Source organism: Medicago sativa, chromosome 4 (assembly GCF_051527215.1).
Source record: "Medicago sativa cultivar Bolivia chromosome 4, Bolivia_mono, whole genome shotgun sequence".
NCBI lineage: Eukaryota > Viridiplantae > Streptophyta > Magnoliopsida > Fabales > Fabaceae > Medicago > Medicago sativa.
The window spans coordinates 4,593,587-4,609,165 of NC_140752.1; the positions used below are offsets into that span (position 1 = coordinate 4,593,587).

General features: G+C 35.5%; 1 protein-coding gene across 1 annotated transcript; it reads left to right on the forward strand.

The window, feature by feature from the left end:
* The first annotated feature begins 1,147 nt into the window (after positions 1-1,147).
* LOC146925642 (histone acetyltransferase HAC1-like) lies at positions 1,148-13,886 on the forward strand. Its single transcript, XM_085706791.1, has 17 exons — positions 1,148-1,352; positions 1,674-1,868; positions 2,480-2,594; positions 2,768-3,065; positions 3,149-3,628; positions 3,827-5,610; positions 6,957-7,253; positions 7,331-7,609; positions 8,511-8,639; positions 8,729-8,929; positions 9,060-9,202; positions 9,321-9,633; positions 9,820-9,959; positions 11,415-11,493; positions 11,854-12,243; positions 13,005-13,222; positions 13,307-13,886. The coding sequence occupies exons 2-17, from the start codon at positions 1,720-1,722 to the stop codon at positions 13,419-13,421; spliced, it is 5,130 nt and encodes a 1,709-aa protein (XP_085562917.1). The 5' UTR covers positions 1,148-1,352; positions 1,674-1,719; the 3' UTR covers positions 13,422-13,886.
* The last annotated feature ends 1,693 nt before the right edge of the window (positions 13,887-15,579 follow it).

Sequence of the window (15,579 nt, forward strand, 5' to 3'; positions counted from 1 at the left end):
CGGTCCGATTGGTTGAACCGTGAACCGGTGGTGTGACCGGTTCGAGCTGATTATCAGATCGGCCGTGCATTTGAACCGGATAAAACCGGCGTGGCTCGGAAAAAACCGGTAGAAACCGGTGACTCGGCCGGTTTTTTGAGTTAAACCGGTTTTATAATTTTTTTTCAATTTTTTGTCATAATTAGTCTTTAAGCACGCATCAATTTTTTGTCATAATTAGTCTTTAAGCACGCATTAATACTAATTAATGTTCAGTTTAATACAATTAATGCGGTGCTTCCTATAGTTTCAACTACTTTTGATTTTTGTTGAAAAAATCAGAATTTGAAAATTGAAAAAATGGATGGATCTAGGAATCGAACCAGGCACATCAATGTGTATCACTATGAAAGCCAAACCACTATATCAACATCTTTTTTGTGTTGGTAAATGAAATATATAAAATATGTATGTATCTTACACCTTCATTTGTTCCAATGAAAGAACTCATCGATTTTTTTGTTAAAAAAGATCACATCATTTTTAAATATAATATTTACACAATAATAATAATAATAATAATAATAATAATAATAATAATAATAATAATAATAATAATAATAATAATAATAATAATATACAGTACATATCAATGATGATAATACTTGTGTTGGAATTATACTTTTTTGGAATCTTTTTGGATTTTTATAACTGAGGCAATCTCTTATTTGAATTTATGTTGGAATTGGAATCATACTTTTTTGGGATCTATTTGGATTTTTACTACCAAGATGTATTTTGAGTTATGACTATGTTTTGAATTTGAGCAATTAGCCTATGAAATTATTATTGTTGGATAATTTTTATCTTATTTTACAGGGGTCATTATTTTAGTTTCTAAAGTGACCGAGTCACCGATTCAATCCGAGTTAATCCGGTTAAATAACTATATAAATTTAATCTAAGGACCGAGTATCTAACCGAGTCATCCGAGTGGTTCCGGTTCAGTCATGCGGTTCGACCAACGACTCAGTGGTTCGATCAGTGACCCAGTACCCCTGCCGAGTCGATGACCGAGCCGAGTTTTAAAACTATGTACTTGTAAAAAAAAATATATATATGTTACTATGATATAAATATAAGTACGATGTATTTATCGACTCCTTTGATAATTTCCGTTATCATTTTCGTGTCAATAACTCGCACGTGCCTTTTGTTGAGAAGTTGTCACCGACCTTTCTCTCTTCCTAAATCATCATCATCATCATCGCGAATCAATCTTCGTCGTTGCCCGCGTTCATCTATTGTTCCTTTTCGAATTTTCAATTTCAATTTTACACTCTCAATTTCTACCGTAATCGATTCGATTTTAGGTTCGTGTAACTCATCAATTTTATTAGGGTTTCCTCGTTCCCAAAATTGATTTTTGATTTTAGGGTTTCTAATACTAGTTACGCTTAATTGAAATTTCTATAATCAATTATTATTCACTCTTTCAATTATATGAATCCGTTTACCGTGATTTTACTCACTGCTTATTTTAACAAAATTCAATTTTTTTTTATCTGCCCCTTCATTTAGTTATTTCTATATTCAAATTGTTGACTTTAGATTAACATTTAAATGAATTTTGAAATTGAATTTGAATATGAAAATTTTGACTTTATTTAGATTGATTTTGATATTGATTACAGGGTCTGAAGTAGTAGCTGATTTTTTTAAGTTATGTGAAGAATTGAGATGAAACTGAATCAAGCAGGTTCTCAGTTACCTGGACTAGCCCAACTCAATGGGAACGGACAGATGCCATCTTTAGGTGGTGTTTCACGATCAGCACTTAATATGGACCCTGAATTTCATAGAGCACGCGCCTTTATTCAAGAGAAGATGTAAGTTAACTTATTACTTTATTTGTTTGACCACATTCCGTCAGATCGTTATTATATTTAGTGTTTAACAACGAACATTGAGGTGCATTTATTTGTATTCCGATATATAGTTATTGCTTGTCTTTGAACAACTTATGCCATTAATGGCCTGTTTGGATTGGCTTATTTGAGCTTATCAACTGGCATAAGCTTTGTTAGACTGTTTCCGAGAACTTATGAAAACAGCTTATGACAAATTTCACAAGCTTTTTCAGATTATTTTCATAAGTTCTCCAATATAGCTTATAAAAAGTTTATAACAGCTTATAAAAACAGTTTATATTTATAACATTTACAAAAATCAGTTGACTTTATTTTATCTTTTTCCATAAAAATGGCTTATGCATATGCGCGCTTATCATGATAAGCTCTTGTGCTATAAGCTGCAAACAAGCTGTTTATCCAAACAGACTCTATGTCTATTAGATTACTCTATTAGTGTTCCACCTGCTTTGGTTTTTTTTGTCCGAGATACAATGTAATATGTGCATAAGATATATCATGGTATTCTTTTTCATTCTTGTTGATTTTACATAACGGCAATAATTAATATTTTACATTTTACATTCCAGCTGTGAGACGTTATTCCGACGGCATCAGCAGCCAATTAATGAAATGCAAAAAAGGAGGATTAAGGATCTTGCAAAACGCCTGGAGGAGGGCATGTTAAAAAATGCTCATTCTAAGGTTTTTTCTGGATATCATGTTATTTTTATTTTTCATGATTAGGAGGGATTCCTTAATTTTAATTTTTAAATGCTCATTATTTATGATTTTGGAAGTAATTGCAAGGTGCCTTCAAGCTCCCTCCTTAATTTCAAAGACTATTATGTTGACAATGTTTTCGACTCGTCTTTTAGGAGGAGTACTTGAACTTGGAAACACTAGATAGTCGTTTATCTAATTTCCTCCGACACGCAACTATGAATAATCGCAGCCAACAGTATCCCCAGCTTGTTAGCTCGTCTCCTATTGGTACAATGATTCCAACCCCTGGTATGTCGCATGGTCCAAATTCAAACGTGGTTGTTGCATCTTCTATAGATGCCTCAATGATTTCTTCCAGTGGTGGTAATAGCGTAGTATCAACAACTTTCAATGGTGTAAATATATTACCAACTGGTGGCATACATGGAAGCTCCTTAAATAGATCTGATGGTAATAAAATGCTACAGTGCTTAACCAACCTTTTCACTTTTGTTTTCCTTTTTTTTTTTCATTCTGAAACCTATTTATTGTAGGTTTATCAAATGGATATCAGCAGACTTCTACCAGCTTTTCTGCTGGCTCAGTGGGGAACATGTCATCAATGAGTGTGCCGAGAACTTCAAGCCAGATGATTCCTACGCCGGGATATACAGTCAACAGCAATCACTCACATATGAATGTAGATTCATCTACTAATGGTAATGTCTTCTCCAGTGCAGAGTCTACTATGGTACCACTGTCACAGCTTCAACAGCAGAAACAGCATGTTGGTGACCAAAGCCAGGTATTGCCGAACATTGGCAGCCAAATGAGTAGTGGAATGAGATCTGGTTTGCTACATAAACAGTTTACAAACTCAAATGGTGCTGTGAATAGTGGGCTAGGCTTGATTGGTAACAATATTCAACTCGCAAATGAACCAGTCACCTCCGATGGCTATGCTTCAACTTATGCTAATTCCCCTAAACACATACATCAGCACTTTGATCAAAATCAGAAACCAGTAATGCAGGGTAATCCTTCTTATTCTCGCTATTTTATGAAGGAATGATCCTAGGACCTGTACTCCCACTTAGTACCTGTGTGTAGTTGTATCACCTTTTTAGTTAATATTGTTTGTTGGATAGGTTTATGTCTTTCTGGTGTGTGTGTTTATGTTTTTGTCCTTAGAAATTGACATCTCTCATAATGGGTAACGATTTTATTATCAGGTGATGGATACGGATCGAATAATGTTGACCCTTTTGCTTCTGGAAACTTTTATGCATCTGCAACATCATCTGGGTCTATGATGAACACTCGGAACACAAATTCAGTACAATTGCCATCAATACCCAAAACTAGCTCGTTGATCAGCGGTCACTCAAATTTGCATGGTATGCAGCAGTCTGCTCACATAAAGTCTGAAGCAATCAACCAATTGGAAAAGTTGAATTTTCAGTCTTCATCAACTTCAAGAGATGCCCTTCTGCATTCTCAACAGCAGTATCAGCAAAGGCCCCATCAATTTCAACAGTCAGAGCAGTATCCTCAATCACAGCAACAATTTCAATTGAAACTACATAGTCAACAGCCTCAGCATTTGGTCAATGATAATGCTTTCAATCAGTCTCAGTTGTCTTCCAATCTAGAAAACCAAGTGAAGTCAGAGCCTGGAATTGAGCATCATAAAGAAGTGCTCAGTTCTCATGTTCCTGAACAGTTCCACATGTCTGAGATACAGAATCAGTTCCAGCAGAACTCATCTGAAGATTGCTCTAGAGCTCAATACCTTTCCTTTCCATCTGGTCAGCATAATTTATCCTCATCAGTACCTCAAAGTTCGCAACAAATGTTGCATCCACACCAATTGGTTGCAGAATCTCAAAATAAGTTCAGCTGTCTTACAGTTGGGGCTCAATCCAATTCCAAACAATGGACTGACTCACAAGATGGTAACCCAATGTCTAACAATAGTTCACACGACCAGCATCTCCATGTGGATTTTCATCAAAGAATATCAGGGAAGGATGAAGCTCATTGCAATAATTTATCATCAGATGTATCTATGGGCCAAGCCGTTGCTCCTAGGGGCGCAGCTGAGCCGCTAGACCCAGGAAGTACTACCAAAAATGCACACAGGAATCAACAACGGTGGCTTTTATTTCTTCTTCATGCTCGACGATGTTCTGCTCCTGAAGGACGATGCCAAGAACGCTTTTGTTCTTTTGCACAGAAGCTATGTAGGCACATGGATGGATGCAACCTGCGCCATTGTCCGTACCCTCGTTGTCATCATACTAAGGAATTGTTTCATCATTTCATACACTGCAAGGATCCATGTTGCCCTGTTTGTGTTTTTGTAAAAAAATGCCGGCGGGCATGTCAACTTAAGGCTCAGATTCAGCCACCATCTGAATCGAGTTTGCCAAGTGTGGTAAATGGGTCCTGTAAATCTTACAATATTACCACCACGTCATCAAGATTGATCTCAAAACCCACATTAGTTGTGGAAACATCAGAAGACCTGCACCCATCTGTAAAACGCATAAAGATTGAGCATTCCACTCAGTCTGTTAATCTTGAAAAGGACAACTCTGCTTCATCTGTTTCTGCAAATTGTGATTCTGTAGTTTCCAGGGACGCTCAGTCCCAAACATATCCCAATGCGGAGAAGTCTATCTCAATTAAATCTGAGATTACAGAAGTAAAAGCAGAAGTTTTGGCTCATGCCAAGCTTAGTGAAATGAAGATGGATTCGAGTAATGCTGATGATAAAATTCCTGATGGTGAGCCTGTGAAGAATGATGATCCTAGTAATTTAGCTAGGCCCGAAAATATGAAAACTGAGAAAGAAGTTGGACAAGATAAGCAAGAACATGTGATGCAGCCAGGTGAAAATGCAGCTGGAACAAAGTCTGGTAAGCCAAAAATAAAAGGGGTCTCTTTAACCGAATTATTTACTCCAGAGCAAGTCAGGGAACATATTACTGGTCTCAGGCAATGGGTTGGCCAAGTAAGTCTTTTGTATATTCTTGTATTATCATTTTCATCCAATTTTTTTTAATTCCATTGGTTTAATAATACTACCATTTCAGTTGTACTTTAAAACCTACTGCAACTTCTTCCTGATATAATAATTTGACAATAGTATGTGGACTTAAAAAAACATGTGTTGATGGCATGAAATTCATTAGTGACCTTTGGTTTGATTATACATCCGTTACTTACTTTATATATTAGTAGACGAAGTTTTCACAAACTGAAATAAACTGTCTAGCTCAGCCTTTCAGGGGTCTCTTCACACACTAAATCAACTTTAAAATTAAGATTGAATGAAAGAATAAAACAGACCCTGTACTGTTTATGTATATTTTGATGTCAACAAGTTGAAACTCTTTCCATTTATACAAGAGGAAAATTGTTATGAATGAGGAAATGAGTACAAAGAAAAGTTGTAATGACAGGAAGTATGTGCTGAGAAACATGCAGATTGATAAAACTATGTGCCACAGCAAGTATAGTTGTGTTTCTAGTTTAGAGAAAACTATGTCCTTTGACATTAGTAAAACTATGCGACATTGATAAAACTATGTCCTTTGAAGCGGCAGGCACTTTACTCGACCCTAAGGCTTGCACCAAAGAACAATATACAGATCACACACGCCTGCCACAAGAATATGCCCTCCTTTCTGCTGCAAAAGCCTATGAATTTAATTTAGAGAAAAATCATTAAATCTTTGGCATTCTCAAAATTCACCAAACAGGTCTACCTAAATAAATCAGCTGGATACTATGATTCTATGAATATGTTGCAACTTGGGTTCAGATTTACTTTGAAGGCTTCAACACCTACTTTGATATGCCCTAGACCGTCTTTATCTCTTTAATAGCCAGTTTTATGATCTACAGTACGTGGTGTTATATGAGACATCTATCATGCATTTCATTATTTGAATTATTTCTTTGTCTCATCTGTTTGGCTATGTTTGGATTGTTGAAAAGAGATCAAATTAAATCGAGCCTAATGGAATACATTCCGCTCTATTTAACATCCTAGGTTATGTTACTTACTTCTCGTAAAGCTAAGATTTATTAACATATGGAAAGTGCTCTCAAGTGCCCATGGGGCACTTGTTAAAGAAACAAATATAGTAAAAATATCTTGGAACTTGTGTAGTCAAATTCTTGAAAGTGTAAAAAATGTTTTTGTCAAACTCTTAAAACTCGTTCTGAACACATTATGGTTTTGGTGTACTCTACTATTTTTAAATGCTTTTTTTGCTCTATCTTATGCATAAATGTTTTCTAATTGTCTTTGGCATCAATTTGTTACCATTATGCTCCATTTTCTCGTGACAGAGCAAATCAAAGGCAGAGAAGAATCAAGCAATGGAGCACTCTATGAGTGAGAATTCCTGTCAATTATGTGCTGTGGAGAAGCTTACATTTGAACCACCACCTATTTATTGCACGACATGTGGGGTTCGCATCAAACGTAACAATATGTACTATACCATGGGTACTGGTGATACTCGACATTATTTTTGCATCCCATGCTATAACGATGCTCGTTCTGAACACATTGTTGTTGACGGGACTCCCATTGCCAAGTCAAGATTGGAAAAGAAGAAGAATGATGAGGAAACTGAGGAATGGGTGCGTACCACATGTGCCATTTTGTTGCTTGATTAGCTGTTTATTTGCTTTATTAATAATGTATTTTTTGTTTGCAGTGGGTTCAATGTGATAAATGTGAAGCTTGGCAACACCAAATATGTGCCTTGTTTAATGGTAGAAGAAATGATGGTGGACAAGCTGAATACACTTGCCCTAACTGCTACATTGAAGAGGTAGAACGAGGAGAGCGCATGCCATTACCCCAAAGTGCTGTTCTTGGAGCCAAGGATTTACCGAGAACTATTCTTAGCGACCATATAGAACAACGATTATTTAAGCGGCTAAAGCACGAAAGACAAGAGAGAGCAAGATTTCATGGGAAAAGCTATGATGAGGTGATTAATATACTGGTTGTCAGAAATACATCATGTTCTATCTGTTACTACGTGGTTACTTTTCTTTTTTATGTTAGACATAAATAAAAAACCGAGCTTTTAAAAATACTTATTAGAATGACCTAGGCCGGTTTCCTGTCTTAAGTGGGAGTGGGTGTAGTGAGATCCGTGTTATTTTACCAACATTAGTCCAGCCAAATAACATGGATCTCAATAGACCCTGCCACACCCAGGATTAGACGTTAGCAGCATATGGCCAAATGCCTGTAGAATAACATAGATCTCGGCCCATTAACTTATCTTTTTTGCTAAGCACCCATTAACTTAGCTAGGATATCTCTGAAACCATCCTAGGTTTTGGGATTGAGCCTAACTCATGCCCAAAAAATTAGCTTGCAAGGTGCACTGTCCAAGTCCTATAAGAACTGCGTATGCCAATGTCTAGTTCTGAGTATGGGTGTATTGAGATCCATGTTATTTTTTACTCACGTAAGTCCACACTTTAGATGTCAAATCTTGAACTTGAGAGGGTGTTTTTGAGAGTTCCATGTTGACTACAGATATGAGTTAGGCCTAAAAGCTTAAGATGTTATCAGAGTCTGTCCTAGATCTGTTACTGGGCCAAGGTCTCTGTTCTAGATGTCAAATCTTGGGCATAAAGGGTGTGTGGTGCGATCCACGATTATTTTATTTTTTAGATGTCCAGTCTTGATTGTGAAGGAGTGTACCGAGCCCCAGATTGACTAGAGATATCTTAAGGCTTGGACATTCCACATATTACATGATGTATGTTTGTACAGGATGAAACTTTAGGTCCAAGATGAAATTTAAGAACACTCTTTGCTAGTGCATATTGGTTTCTGATGGATTGCTTATTTTATTTTCACTTGGATGTTACTAGGTTCCTGGAGCTGATTCCCTAGTCGTAAGAGTTGTATCATCTGTTGACAAGAAGTTAGAAGTGAAACAGCGCTTTTTGGAGATTTTTCAGGAAGAAAATTATCCAACAGAATTCCCATATAAATCAAAGGTAATCAAAACGTTATTTTAAAGTACATGGTTTTAATTAAATCCTTGTCTATAATTATGAATACTGATGCTCTTAGCTTTCAATTCCAGGTAGTTTTGTTGTTTCAAAAGATTGAAGGTGTGGAAGTATGCCTATTTGGCATGTATGTTCAAGAATTTGGAGCTGAAAGTCAATTTCCCAATCAGCGCCGGGTGTATCTTTCATATTTGGACTCTGTGAAGTATTTCAGGCCCGAGATTAAATCAGTAACTGGAGAGGCTCTTCGAACATTTGTTTACCATGAAATTCTGGTAATCTCTAGCATAATGCCTTGCTTTGTAACCCTTTCTTGGAGATATTTTAGTTCTGGCTAATTATGTTACTGTAAACTATGTTCTATAATAATTGAACAAATTTTCGTTAAATTTTGTTTCTATGTAGATTGGGTACCTTGAATATTGTAAGCTCCGTGGTTTTACCAGCTGCTATATATGGGCTTGTCCTCCGCTGAAGGGTGAAGATTATATTTTGTATTGCCATCCAGAAATTCAGAAAACACCAAAATCTGATAAGCTTCGTGAATGGTGAGCACAAGAGATTCGATATAAGCAAAAAGAGACAAAACTAGTTTTATAACTGTAAATGTATAATGTGATATGTTTATTCATCTCTAACTTAGTATCCGTGAACATGTTTCTTCAGGTATCTAGCCATGTTAAAAAAAGCTGCGAAGGAGAATGTTGTGGTCAATATCACCAACTTATATGATCATTTCTTCACATCCACCGGTGAATGTAGGGCTAAGGTTACAGCTGCAAGACTCCCATATTTTGATGGTGACTACTGGCCTGGGGCTGCAGAAGATTTGATTTATCAGCTACGCCAAGAGGAAGATGGAAGAAAACAAAATAAAAAAGGAACAACCAAAAAAACTATCACAAAAAGGGCTTTAAAAGCATCTGGTCATTCAGATCTTTCAGGAAATGCATCAAAAGATCTGCTCCTCATGCACAAAGTAATTCATCATTTTAAATATGCAACAATACAAATATTTTTAAGCAATTTGGATGTTACATTGTGTGAACATGTTTCCTAACATTATTATCTTCTCCATACTTGACTGGTTTTAATTTTTTTTTTCCTGGGTTCTTTTTATGTAATAATTTTATTTATATGAAGTTCTTGATCTTTCTTTCTCCAGCTTGGTGAAACCATTTCCCCAATGAAGGAAGATTTTATTATGGTTCATTTGCAGCATGCATGTACCCACTGCTGCATTCTAATGGTGTGTGGCAACCGCTGGGTTTGTAATCAGTGCCAGAACTTTGAGATTTGTGATAAGTAAGGCTCTTCAATCTTATCTCCATGTTTTGGCATATGACGCACTGATATGTGTCCCAACTGAGTTTCCTATATTTTTAGTTTAGTGACGTGTCCTCGTACCTGTGTCATATCCATGATTGTTAGATTGAGGTGTTTACTGGTAACCTAAAGATCCATCAAGCAGTTTCCAGAATAGATTGGTGCAAGTACCTTTGAAGCATCTGGTAGTGGATATTAATATTAATATTAAATCATTGCCTTGGTAGAATGGTGTGTGGTGGAAACTGTCCAAAATGCCATAAGACATGCATTATGGCTGAGTTATGGTTTAAATGCTGAATGGTTACCTGTGCTATGGAGCTTTTGGCTATTATATTTTTATTTTGGAAAAATTTGATGCGAGCCTTATCCTAATGAATGCTCATGTCTGTGATATATCCTTGGTATTTAAGAGACTAATGGATAGAATGATAAATTGAATATTAGTGATAGAACAATTATAAAGTAACTACCAGAAGTAGCAGTTACATAACAGGGAAATGCAACTGCCATAATAGGGATAATAAACTGCTAACAACCAAAATAATCCTCTAGGAATTAGAGGGTGTAGTCTATCCCAAACCAACCAACATACAAAATACCTAAAGCTCTCCCTTTTCCCTTTCAACCTATGCTAAATTTATATTTCTGACTACCTAGAGCAGTTACATACCAGTTACTGCCACACAACATTTAATAATAATAAAATAAATTTCCTATTAATAAAATAAACTTCTTATTACTAACAATACCTAACGGTCGGTTCTTGTGAAACTGAATGTAGCCCTCTATCTCACTCCCCTCTCTGTATTTATGTTTCTTTTATTTGGCAACTATGTTTTCCACTGACTCCTTGTCCAGTGTCTTTTCTCGAGTACCAGTTTCACATATGACATATCTCTATTTTCATGTCTCAGTGCCTCTCTGTTTATATGTTGTAATTCTTGTGAGGGAAGAAAATGATGTTTCGGTTTTGTATTTTCCTGTGTTTTGCTACATTTTTATTGAATGTATATCAGAGTTTATGACACTTTCAGCAAGTTTAGCATGCTAGAAAATGTTTGAATTATATTCGTCATTTATATGTAAGTTGTTAATTTTATTATTTATGTTATGCCAAGTCTTAAAATTTAGTATGTTAGCTTCTTAACATAGTTTCCATGGGACCACCATTTTCCGCAACACTATCCACCGTATTGACATGGGAGTTTTTTTGGCATTACACTGTTCATCCTTAATTTCATACACAATATTTGACTGCATTTTTGGATTTGGACAGTATTGAAACTCACAAACTGCTGTGGATATTTCCACAGTAACATTTCTTTGTTATCCCAACGCCATATAATCTCATGTATTATTTATTGCCAACAGATTAACTTTCAAACTTAACATATCAATTTTAGTCACGCATTTTGTCATGCCTCTTTTTAGGTGTTATGAAGCAGAGCTAAAACGTGAAGAGAGAGAAAGACATCCTATTAATCAGAGGGAAAAACACAGTCTTTATCCAGTAAGTGTCTAATTTTGGCTTAAAAAGTGTGGTTCATTACTTTTGTACTTCAATGTTAGATTCTATTAGCACTTTGACTGTTAATCCTTTTAACGTCTTCCTAATTCTTGGTTCTTACTCTCAGAAGATAAGGTCTTAGACAAATTGAATTCTAAATTTGAACAAGTATATTGCATGTTTAGTTTTGATTACTATACACTAAATTAACTTAGTGAAATGCTTGCTCGAGCATTTTTATTTAAGGCTTTTTGTAGGCAAATCGCGTAATTTGAACACATAGTCTTGTTACCAAAACAATCAATTTATGATTGCTACTGATTAGTAATCAATTTAATTTTTTTAATGAGCTTTATCTTGCAGGTTGAAATTACTGATGTACCATCTGATACAAAGGATAAAGATGATATTCTTGAGAGTGAATTTTTTGACACTAGACAGGCATTTCTGAGTCTCTGCCAGGGAAATCATTATCAGTATGATACACTAAGGCGGGCCAAGCATTCCTCAATGATGGTCCTATATCATCTTCATAATCCAACTGCTCCTGCATTTGTGACCACTTGTAATATATGCTATCTTGACATAGAAACTGGTCAAGGTTGGCGTTGTGAAGTTTGCCCTGAGTACGACGTATGCAATTCTTGTTATCAGAAGGGAGGCATTGATCATCCTCATAAGTTGACAAATCATCCGTCAGTGGCGGATCGTGATGCTCAGAACAAAGAAGCAAGACAAGTTCGAGTATTGCAGGTACTGTACAGGATATTACTTAATGCTCCTGTGGTTTGGTATCAGATTTATATTTTGTGTTGTTTGAGTTCATCACATTGCACAAGATAGAATTAGGAATTGAATTATCAGAGTAAAGTTAGGGGTGGTTCCTTTGTAGAAAAGGTTGTAGGGTTTCACTCTAGCTAGCTGGTTTGAGCTTGTGTGGAAAAGACTCAGTGGATAAGATGGAGGATAATAAAGTGTTAGGTTTGGGAGAACCAGGGGAAACCATAAAAGAGATATGGAGTCAAATGGTATTACATTGGAATTGGATATCATTCAAGAGTGGGTGTTATAGTGTTGTCTTATCCATGAAGTTCCTTATGAACATGTTAAAACTACTTGGTTTGAATTTAGAGCTTAAGCATTAGAATTAAAACTTGATTTCATGATGATGTTTATCAATAACTGTCATAAAATGGATTACCAGTGACATGATAATTCTAATTTGTTAAACATTTTAAACTAAAAGAATCAAGTAAAAAATCATTTTATGTTACATTATTAATGGTATATAACTTGTTGTGTCTGGTCACAATGGTAGGTAGGTCAATTAGTTATTACTAATATGGGAGGGAAAAAAGTGTATCTATATTTTGTCACTTCCTTTCATCATGTCATGTCTCTAACTAAATTTTTGTTATTATGTTTTGGAATTTGTGTGATGCCATCGTTTGCTTATCACCATACATGTGAAATTTCTGCATATATTCTGATGTAAATGAATTGTGTAATTACAGCTAAGGAAAATGCTTGATCTTCTAGTGCATGCATCCCAATGTCGTTCTCCACATTGCCAATATCCTAATTGTCGCAAAGTGAAGGGCCTCTTCCGCCATGGTATGCACTGCAAAACACGTGCTTCTGGAGGCTGTGTTCTTTGCAAGAAAATGTGGTATTTGCTTCAACTTCATGCTCGTGCGTGCAAAGAATCCGAATGCCATGTGCCACGATGCAGGTTTGTGGACCATTATATTCTAGCTACTCTTTCGGTTTATTATTGAATTTGCACGTGTTAATCTGTGCTTTGGGATTAATTCAGAGATTTAAAAGAACATCTAAGGAGGCTGCAGCAACAGTCTGATTCACGACGTAGAGCTGCTGTAATGGAAATGATGAGGCAAAGAGCTGCAGAAGTTGCTAACAATGCTGGATGAGCAATTTGTACATGTAAATACGGGGCGCTTCAAAGAAATGTCCTACACATCTAGACACCTATGCTCCAACGGCATCGGTTGTTTTTGTGAATGGAATACATAGGGTATACATAGCCTCCTAGCCTTGCAGATTCGCTGATTGATGACCCGGGTTAAGTTGAACCATTTAGTGCAGCTTCCCCCAGCTGCAAGGGATTAACCAGGTCCAGCGGGGGTATTTGGTGGCGCTTCCTTTTATGTTGTCCGATTCTTTGATTTTGTCAAGTTATTTGTATCATCAATGTCAAATGTCATCCTTGGGTGGCAGGTGTACTATAGTCCTAATTAGTCTGACATTTCTTTACCAATATTTATGGGAGGGAGGTTGGTTTCAATTCATCTTAGTTTTACCCTTTTCAAGAGATTCACTACATTTTGTAGAATCTTCTTTTTTTATTTAAAGTTGAAAGTAAATAATTAGAATCACCCTGTATTGCCGTCTTTTTATCTATTATTTAATAATATTAAATGAATTTTTGACAGGTTTTATCAAAAATATATTGATGATCTATGAAGAGTTAATTATGTTTAAGGTCCCTACAAATAAGCGAGCTTCCAACATTGGTCCCTATTTAAATTTTGTTAAACTTCTCATCCCCAACGTTTTTTTTCGTTTGTAAGTTTGGTCCTTGCCGTCAAACTGTTCTGACTAGGCTAACAGAATGCTGACCCAGACATGCCACATGGACATTTCAAGTGACACAGCTGCCATGTGGTAAATGACATATTATGTTTTTGGTCCCTATAAAATTGGGACCTTTTAAGTTTAGTCATTACTTAATTTTAATAGTGTTTTTAGTCCATATAAAAAAAATAATGCATTTAGTTTTAGTCTCTACTAAATCTAAATTTGTTTAATTATGCTTAAACTTTTAAGATTTTGAACAATTTTTTGCACAAGTGTTAAGAACATTACGAAAAGTTCATCTGCAAAAAATTATTTCAAAATTTTAGAAGAGCGTCGCCGGCATGAACAACCTCGTACTCTTTTCACCACCTCGTTCACGCCTACGACGCTCTTCTAACTTTCGCTTGCAAATTCATCTAAGACATCAATTTCGACAACTTAATCACACGTCAACTTCAACACACAAAAACTCAACAATCTTCACCATTGAAAAATCCAGCAAAAACTTTTCGAGAGCGAAGCGGAACCAGTTGATTTTCAAGGTTTGGATCGGGAAACAAAGAGTGGGAGAGAAAAAGATTGAAGAGAGCGAAGTAGTAACAAAGAGAAACAGTAACACAAATCTGTTTTTTTTTTCTCGGCAAATTCAGGGAATGGCCGGAAATATTTGTAGGGTGAAATATTTTATGGATATGGAAGAATAAAAAGGAATGAAGGAGAGTGATAGGCTTTGACAAAAATTATGGGAAAATTTGTAACTATCCTTAAACTCTTAAATTTTTCAACGAGTTTTTTGATACAAATTTAGAACATTACAAAAGGTTCGTTTACTAAAATTTAGAATTTTTTAACATGAAATAAATTAAATATGAATTTTTTTAAAAGACAAAATTCAAAATAAAAGTAACAAAAATCTGGACTCGAAATAAAATTTTGAGATAATTTTTGCAGATGAACTTTTCATAATGTTATTAACACATGTGCAAAAAATTGTTCAAAATCTTAAAAGTTTAAGCTTAATTAAACAAATTTAGATTTAGTCGGGACTAAAACTGAGTGCATAATTTTTTTATATGGACTAAAAACACTATTAAAATTAAGTAAGGACTAAACTTAAAAGATCCCAATTTTATAGGTACCAAAAACACATGATGTCATTTACCACATGACAGCCATGTCACTTGAAATGTCCATGTGGCATGTCTGGGTCTACATTCTGTTAGCCTAGTCAGCAAAGTTTGACGGCAAGGACCAAACTTACAAACGGAAAAAAACATTGGGGATGAAAAATTTAATAAAATTTAAATAGGGACCAATGTTGGAAGCTCGCTTATTTATAGGGACCTTAAACATAATTAACTAAAAAAAATATACTAAAAGAAGAGATGTTTTGATTTTCTTCGAAAGTCGCTGCTTCTACTTAATAATACCTTTTCAAAAAAAAAACTAGGAACTTATGTCCCTTGTTTTTGTTGTGTTACGAGTGAAAAA